We start from the raw sequence: 9,743 nt of genomic DNA, 5'->3' as shown, positions 1-9,743 counted from the left end.
TGAACCTTCCTTGTGTTTGATGGCGTGCTTTTTTTGCTGCACAAAGGCGGGTGCGAATCTTGGCTGCAATAAGATTGTGGTCCGAGTCGATGTTAGGACCTCGAAGCGCACGCACATCTAAAACACTGGAGACGTGTCTTCCGTCTATCACAACATGATCGATCTGGTTGGTGGTTTTTCGATCCGGAGACAGTCAGGTAGCTTGATGTATCTTCTTATGCTGGAATCAAGTACTATAAAAAACCATATTTTGGGCCCGGCGAAGTCGATCAGCCTCAACCCATTTGGGGATGTTTCTTCGCGGAGGCTGAATTTACCGACCGTAGTGCCAAAGATACCTTCTTTGCCCACCCTGGCGTTAAAGTCGCCAAGCACGATTTTGACATCGTGGCGGGGGCAGCTCTCATAAGTGCTTTCCAAGCACTCATAAAAGGTATCTTTGGTCACATCGTCCTTCTCTTCCGTCGGGGCGTGGGCGCAAATCAGCGATATGTTGAAGAATGATAGTACTCGGTGACGGAGTCTCTCTCCTACCACGAATCCCACACCAAACTTGCGCTCCTTTATATGGCCACTGTGGTAAATGCCACAAAGACCAACTCGTCTCTGTCCCCGTGCCACCGCATTTCTTGGACGGCGGTGATGTCATCCTTTATTTTTACGAGGACATCAATCAGCTGAGCAGCGGCACCTTCCCAATTAAGGGACCGGACATTTCAGGTGCATTCCCTCAATTCATTGTCCTTATTTCGTTTGCCATGGTCGTCATCAAAAGTGGGGCTCTCATCCGAGGCTTTTGTTGCGTTTTCATTTTGTTGGATTTTTACGTGGCGGGTCCCAAACCCAGCGCACAACCCTATGCAGGGAATGTTTCGCCTTCTCACTTTAGCTCGCCTTCAAACGGATGTTCTTAGGCTATCCAGAGGATACTTGGTCAAGGACCGGAAGTCGTGAGATGCTTGGGTCATATGTAAAAGAATCGTTTCTGGCCACTCCCAAGTGAATGGCGATCAGAGAACACATGACTCCATCCTCCAGCTTAGACCCTTACTTTTAAAATTTTCCAGAACAAATTTTGAGTTAAACGAACTATTCCGAAGTATATGTCATGATTTCAATTCTCATTCCAGCACATTTGATCTAACAGACTCACTCTTTACCATTAAACAAATTATTTTATCTACTCTTAGCAAGTAACATTTAGAAATAATAAACTAAAATATAATTCTTAATTTTGGCTGTTGGAAAACTATCTTGCCTTTTATGACTCGGCTAGACTCGGAGGGTAATCGTTGGGTATTATTAAAATATTGCTCGTATTGATTATATATACTGGAGCTAAAGGAAGAATTGGCACATTTATAATAATTTTCTGCACAAATATAGACGAGTATTATATAATCTCCTGTGTTGCTAAGCGCATAACTCAACAACGCCTGGATCAATTTGGCCTTTTTTTAAATGTTCGCTAAAGTTGAAAGATGGTTTTAAAGCGAGAAAAGTTCCAATAATTGCCGGGAAACCCTCAAAAACAGCCCTTTTTCCCATACAAACGAATGAGTGTTTGTTTGTTAGTAACGCTAAGACTCGAGAACGGCTGAACCAATCTTAATTAATTTTTCAGAGGTTGTTAGGTGTGGATCGGGGAAGGTTTAAAAATAAAAATATCTTTTCATGAGGAAAAGTCGGAAAATTGGATAGTTCCAAAAAGTAACTTCTTTCCATACACATTTTTTTTTTAATTTTTGTTTGTTTTGTTTTTCAATATTTTGATTTGTGAATTATTTGAATCGTTCAATTTCGGTCGCCTGCTTTTTTATTCCGGCTATTCAAAAGAAAAATTATCGAAAATTATTCATTGAAAACTGTATATATGTGTGTTTCACGCAAAATGATAACTTGCAGATTGAAATTTGTTATGAAGCCACTCACTTCATATTCACGTATTTCGGCCTCTTTCTTTTTCTGTCTGCAAATGCGTCTTGCTTCAAATTTCGGTATCTATTCCATCCTGCTCGTGTTGTGGTCGATCGTAACGTTGCGAGGTAGGCAGCCTGTTTTCTCTCCGCTGCGACACGGCACTCCTCGTCGTACCAGCTGTTCTTTTGTACTTTCCGAAAACCAATGTTTTCGGTTGCAGCTGTACGTAAGTAAATTGAAATTCTGTTCCACAGTTCTTTTATATCGAGTTTTTGAGGAGTGCTCTCAGAGAGCAAGAGTGCAAGTCGATTAGAAATCGTTCGGCTGTCTGTTTCGACGGCAGCTGCTCGACGTCGAACCCTTCTTCAGTTTGTTGACGTGCGTTTTTTGCTGCACAGAGACAGGCACGAATCTGGGCTGCAACAAGATAGTCGATGTTAGGAAATCGGAGCGTTCGCACGTCTTAACACTGGAGACGTGTCTTCCGTCTATCACAACATGATCGATCCGGTTGGTGGTTTTTCGATCCGGAGACAGCCAGGCAGCTTGATGAATTTTTCTATGCTGGAATCTGGTATTACAGATAACAATATTTTGGGTGCCGACGAAGTCGATCAGTCTAAACCCATTTGAGGATAATTTCTCGTGGAGGCTGAAATTACTGACTATTACGGTAAAGATACCTTCCTTGCCAACTCTGGCGTTAAAGTCGCCAAGATCGATTTTGACATCATGGTGGAGGCAGCTGCCAACGGTACGCCCCAAGCGCTCATAGAAGGCATATTTGGCCACATCTTTCTTAAATATCAAATTTGCGCTCCTTTATATGGCCCCTGTAGTAAATCACACAAGGACCTACTCGCCACGGTAATTGTCCCGTCAATCGCAATTCTTGGACGGCGGCAATATCAGCCTGCACTCTAACAAGTACATCAACCAGCTGGACAGCGACACCTTCCCAAGCGACCGGACATTCCAGGTGCATGCCCTCAAATCGTAGTCCTTAACTCGTTAGCCATGATCGTCATCCAGGGGGGGTCTCTCATCCGAGGCTGTCGATTAGTTTTCATTGGTACTGTTTTTTACGTGGCGGGTCCCAAACCCAGCGCAAAACCCTGTGGAGGGAATGCTTGGCATTCTTACTTTAGCTCGACTTTCTTAGGCTACCCAGAGTGTAAAGTTTCATCTCGGTATATACACTGGTGTTTGATTTGTATACTGGCAGTGAAAGAATAAAACGGAATTTAAAGCTGTGTTATATGGGTGATGACATTTCTTCTTCGTCTTAATTGGCGTAAACACCGCTTACGCGATTATAGCCGAGTTAACAACAGCGCGCCAGTTGCTTCTTCTTTTCGCTACGTGACACCAATTGGATATTCCAAGAGTAGCCAGGTCCTTCTCCACCTGGAGTGTTTTCGTCCATTGGGACAACATGACCTAGCCAGCGTAGTCGCTGTCTTTTAATTCGCTGAGCTATTTCACTGTCGTCATATATCTCGTACAGCTCATCGTTCTACCGAATGCGGTATTCGCCGTGGCCGACGCCATAAATCTTTCGCAGAACTTTTCTCTCGAAAACTCGCAACGTCGACTCATCAGTTGTTGTCATCGTCCAAGGCTCTGCACCATATAGCAAGACGGGAATTATGTGTGACTTATAGAGTTTGGTTTTTGTTTGTCGAGAGAGGACTTTGCTTATCAATTGCCTACTCACTCCGAGCTGTTGGCAAGAGTTATCCTACTTTCAAAAGTGACGTGAGAACTTAGTCGCGAGTGCGGCGACTGTTTGTTTGATGACAGCAGATATTTCGTCTTGCCCTCGTTCACTGCCATACCCATTTGCTTTGCTTCCTCTTCCAGTCTGGAGAAAGCAAAACTAACGGCGAGGGTGTTGAGGCCGATGATAACAATATCATCGGCATACGCCAGCAGCTGTACACTATTACAGAAGATTGTACCTTCTCTATTTAGTACTGCGTCTCTATTTATTCTCTCCAGAATCAGGTTGAAGAAATCGCACGATAGGGAGTCGCCTTGTCTGAAACCTCGTTTGGTGTCGTTTGAGAGGTCCTTCCCGATTCTGAAGGAGCTTTTAGTGTTGCTCAACGTCAGTTTACATAGCCGCATTTGTTTTGCGGGGATACCAAATTCAGACAACGCGGCATCCATGCTGTCGAAAGCAGCTCTGAAATCGACGAAGAGGTGGTGAGTGTCAATTCTCCTTTCACGGGTTTTTTTTCAAGATTTGGCGCATGGTGAATATCTGGTAGGTTGTTGATTTTCCAGGTCTGAAGCCACACTGATAAGGTCCAATAATTTTGTTGACGGTGGGCTATCACACAATACGCTCGATAGAACCTCATATGCAATGTTGAGGAGACTTATCCCACGGTAGTTGGCGCAAATTGTGGGGTCTCCTTTTTTGTGGATTGGGCATAGCACACTTAAATTCCAATCGTTGGGCATGCTTTCGTCCGACCATATTTTACAAAGAAGCTGATGCATGCTCCTTATCAGCTCTTCGCCCCCGTGTTTGAATAGCTCGGCCGGCTTTTTGTTTTTCAATATTTTGATTTGTAAAGTATTAAAATCGTCCAATTTCGGTCGCTGGCTTTTTTATTCCGGCTATTCAAAAGTAAAATTGATCAGAGAAAACTTTACGTGTGTTTCACACTAAGTGATTAATGGCAGATTGAAATTTGCTACGAAGCCATGAAGAGGTCGCAATAATATCGGTCGGCGTTCTTTTTGCCATCAACGAATGCAGCTTTTTCAAACAACAGCTACGATGCTTAATGGACTTTATGAAGCAACGTATACCTATGTATTGCTGTTAGATGCTAGATGTACTCTATTGAGTGGTTCTCTTTTTGGTGGTGGTTACACCAGATCAAATTGACGAAATCATTTCTGCGGAAATTCCTGATACAGAGAAAGATCCAGTATTATACGATGTGGCGAAAACCAATATGGTTCATGGACCATGCGGAAACTACAATCTCACTTCGGTTTGTATGTCTGATAATAAATACACGAAACACTATCCACATGCGACACCAGACGACAATGGCAGAACATTCAGCATTCAATTTAGAAGAGTGAATATCGAAGTTGACTACGTAGTGGATCGTACTATACTCACCATTATTGTACATTCACATTTAAAACTCATTTCAATGTTAAGTAATGCAATCTGGTGTAATCGATGAAATACCTTTCTAAATACGTCACCGATGGAAGCAACTTGGCGGTTATTGGTCTTCAACGATACGGTCGATACGTGAACTGTAATAAAGCACTTTGTAGGATATTGACTTTTGCAATTCATGAATATTTTCTGACTGTTGTGCGTCTCACAGTTAATTTGGAGAATACCCAAAGAGTGTATTTCAACCCAGAGAATACGGTACAGCCAGTGGAAACACCGCCAGAAACAAAACAGCCTTCAAATCCGCGTCAATTATCGGAAACGAACAAAAATGACATTGCCGAAGACATTTTACATAGTCTCCGCAAAAAATTGGAAATGGGTCCATTCCGGTTGATACTTCTGGTAGTTCGATATCAATTCCATCCGCCGTTTAGCAATTCCCGAAAGATGAACTCATCACGAATATTCGGACATTGGCCAAATTATCGTTACTACGATTCCCTAAGTGCACGCGCAATGTTAGCTACCAAAAAAGCGGATTTAAAAGTGCATTTGTGATGACAATCAACAGAACACAAAGATAGTCGCATAGTATGTGGCATGAATTTGGAAATGCTATGTTTTTCACACGGCCAGATATACGTGGCGTGCTCACGAGTTGGAAAACTATCTTTTCCGGACACCGGAACAGAAACCAAAATATGTTGTTTATCAAGCTGCTTTCCATTGCAAAAAAAGAATAAATGATAAATTCAACTTTCTTTTCATTTCAAAACACATAATTTCACGCAGGACAACGGCTGCGGGTCCAGCTAGTATGTACGAGGTGTGTTCAAAAAGTATCGCGAATTTTGTGTTTTTTCAAAAATTATTTATTTATTCATGAATATCTATTCCATGAGATACTATACACTTGTGCCAACGGTTTTGCCAATCTTCGAAGCACTTCAAAAAAACATTTTTTTTATCTTCTTCAGCTCCTCCTTCGATGCCGTCTTTATCTCGTCAAGAGAAGCGTAACGTCGTCCTTTCATGGGCCTCTTCAGTTTAGGGAACAAGAAAAGTCACAGGGGGCCAGATCTGGGGAATACGGTGGCTGCGGCATCATTAATGTGTTGTTTTTGGAGAAAAAGTCGCGCACAAGCAACGATGTGTGAGCAGGGGCGTTATCGTAGTGCAAAAGCCAATTTTTGTCACATCTTCTCGGCTTCTGAGAACATTATTTAAAACCGATAAACGTTGCTTCGGTCCAAGGTAGCTTCTCCGCAATTAATTTCGTTTTTCACACAAAATTTGATACAGGTTCTTTGATCCACTTTTTTGAATAGGTAAAATCGAATCCAAAACACGTGCAAAGTAGCTGTCAACAATTAAATGAACATTCAAAATGCCAACATAACGCCACAAAAAATTAGAAATTCGAATATACGTAACCCGCGAAAATTCAAAATTCGCGATACTCGTTGAAAACACCTTGTATATATTTATATATAGATTTTGGTAATAGTAGAATAGCATCCAAGTACGCAGTGCATTAAATTACCAGACAATTTCTTCACAGTTACTACCACAAATGTAGATATTGACGAAATTAATTTCCAGATAAAAAGTTGTTGCCAGGCGGTCTGACTGGTTTAAAATCCACTGTGATGTTGTGTTAATTGTTAATTTGTAGTTAATAGCAACTCGAACAAAATTTTTATCAATCATTTGAAAACTTTGTAGTCATGTTCAATTTAAATTTGTGTACCATCTATGTAAATATGTAATTTTCACATTTATTCATAAATACCATTTTACTGTATTAAAAAGTTTATAATAATATAATTTAGTGTATATCTTAGCCACGACCACACTTGGCCGGGACCCTGTGGTGTAGTATAAATTCAGTCGAATTTTTTTATATACCTTATATATATCACGAAGATATTATCCTGATAAGGTGACATTCTATTTATTTTGAAAATTCTTTATTTATTCTTCCGAATCAATTTCATCCCCTTCAAAGTAATCCCCACTAGATGTAGTACATTATGCCAACGGATTTTCCAATGTTCGAAACATTGGTTGTAGGCAGTTTCCGTAATGGCCTTCAGTTCCGTCTTCGCTGTGGCTTGAATCTCCTCTATCGTATAAAAACGGTGTCACCGGAGCGGTCTTTTGAGCTTGGTGAACACGGTGGTTGCGGAACGATATGGGTTGAGTTTTTTGCGAAATGATCATTAAATGCAAATTCTTTGCTCAACAAATTTCGACATCGCAAAAAAAGAAAAACTCACTTTTAGCAGCTCACAAAACGACACGTATTTCAAATACTAATGAATATTTTGCCATGAAATTTGACATAAATGTGACTGACAGTACTACCAACCTAAAAAATAATAATTCAAAATCAAAGTTTAACTGATATATTGGTTATAAAGTTAGATATTGGCACTGAGATCCACATATTCGGTATCTTTTTGTAGAAAATTAATGGTTAAATATCACGCACTTCTTATTGAGAGATGTCATACTTTGAACGCACTAGTTGTGCAAAATTTTGATCCGATATATATATGATTTATAAGGCTATATTTAGTTACGTACTATATATGTAACAAAATATTATCACTAGGAAACCACGATGTTACCATAAAAAGGTAATATTAAATTTCCTAAGCCGCACGCGCGGGGTCCATATTCGGCATTTGATGGCTTAAAAATTATGGCCCGATTTTGACATATAATGAAATAAAAAAAAACACCAACTATTGCTAGACTTAAAAACTTTAGGTATAACAGTTGTTAAGGCAAGTACAACCTTAGTTCACATTACACCAAAACAAGAAATTAGCTTACATATATAATATACTATAAAGTGATGGAAATGAATATATAGTATACAATATTTGTTAGGTTGTGCTAATTAAATATTCATCAACTTTTACGGCATCTCAAATGTGAAGGAGATTGGATTAAGAGGAGCATTTAGTATTCCATAAAAAAATATCTTTTACAGCTCTGAAACGATATTTACCTTAAAAAATTTAAAAAAAATATTTCATTGAAAAGAATTAAGACGGTAGACAACTGGCAGTATCTGCCGAATATTAAAACTCACAAGTTCTTATGGGCACACTTATTTAGACAACAGACAATAAATATTTAATATGTTCCTATGTACTTCCAATAAAACACATATGTATATACAGAGTTTGAATGCGTTTTTTACTTTTTGCATAACACATACCTTTTTTGACCGTATGAAGGGCTGATGTTGGTTGAATATACAGTTCATCTGCAAAAACAAAAAACATTACTTAAAATTATCGCTGTACTTTACCTATTAGATGGCGGAGCCACTTCCAAATTTTTAACTTATTTAAAACTGCAGGTTCCCCTCCCTAATGCAATTCGTTGTACCAAAATACAGTTAAAAATTCTCAAGAAGCCAAGAACCAGTGTACCAATTTATCAATATATACGGGTATATCATAAGTTCAAGTTTTACATAAATTAGACCTTGAACAGGCGGACGACCGACACACGTCACCAGGATATCAAGCAGCTTCATAATACTGATCAGGTTAATCAATTAACCGTTAGGTGAACACAATTATATAGTAATACTCTGTAGCAAAATGTTGTGAGAGTATAATAAATAACACTTATTTTATATTTTAATTATTAATGAAATACAAAAGTAAACGACGAACTCTGTTTTGCCGTACAGGAAACAAATAAGCGAATTTGGATTTTTTTAAGTCCTTCTGTTTAAATGAGTGAAGCCTCCCCCCACTTAACCTGGGAAAAACTGGCGCAGCCAAAGGAAACACTGCACAATACACCATATCCGATGACACCATACTCATAAATCATTCGTTTATCGACACCTAACCCGCGCGCTGCATTTTAAGATTGAATAAAACATCGACATCGTTACCACCCGGCTACAACAAAATTAAAAAAAAAAAAAAGTGTACCGGCCCTCAAAATATGTGCATGCAACATATGTATATATGTATAAGTCACATATGTATACTTTAATATATACCCTGCCAACCAAGGCTACCCATTTTGGTCAAATATTTCAATACAACTACACATTTTTTCTCTATGCAGTAACACCAACGCACATTTTCGGGTTATTTTTTGTTTGCCTAAATGCGATGAAAAAAGGTTTCTTTCATTTCTTGATTTATTTGAATGAGTGCGAAGGAGGAAACATAATTGTCAATAGTGCCAAAAGAAAACCCCAAAAAGGGTAATAAAAAAAAAAACGATTGAAAGACGCATGTCATTCGTGATAGTACCATCGTAAAGGAAGCTCGAACAACAAGAAGGTAAGTAAGTAAATTGTATGTGATTTTTTTTTTTTAATAATTTGCAAATAATTACTTAATTTGTTTTTATAGCATTGGAAATCAGAATGAATTGGAAATAGCAGCTGCAGTAATATAATCAGAAGCAGCAAATATCAATTGTTACGTAAGCATATGAAAAAAGTGTGTGTACTTAGTAATTGGACATTAATACATACATACATATGTTTTTTATTCGTTTAAGGCGGCCTGCACAATCCAATATAATGTGTGAAAACAAGTGTTGTTTTATGTTTTAAATGATCAAATAATATTTATCTTTTCTTTCAGCTGTTATTATTATTTTTATTTAATTAATATTTGCT

At 38.8% G+C, this 9,743-nt stretch overlaps 1 protein-coding gene across 1 annotated transcript in view; it reads right to left on the bottom strand.

Moving 5' to 3' along the window:
• The window catches only part of LOC108970246, a 62,076-nt gene that overhangs the window by 20,184 nt on the left and 32,149 nt on the right, over positions 1-9,743 (bottom strand). The window contains exon 3 of the mRNA XM_018935518.1: positions 8,307-8,354. Within this exon, the coding sequence (XP_018791063.1) occupies positions 8,307-8,354 (48 nt within the window). The remainder of the gene's footprint in view (positions 1-8,306; positions 8,355-9,743) is intronic.

The sequence above is a fragment of the Bactrocera latifrons genome, unplaced genomic scaffold (assembly GCF_001853355.1).
Source record: "Bactrocera latifrons isolate USDA-ARS-PBARC rearing strain unplaced genomic scaffold, ASM185335v1 scaffold_292, whole genome shotgun sequence".
Classification (NCBI taxonomy): Eukaryota; Metazoa; Arthropoda; class Insecta; order Diptera; family Tephritidae; genus Bactrocera; species Bactrocera latifrons.
This window is presented reverse-complemented; position numbering and strand designations above follow the sequence as displayed.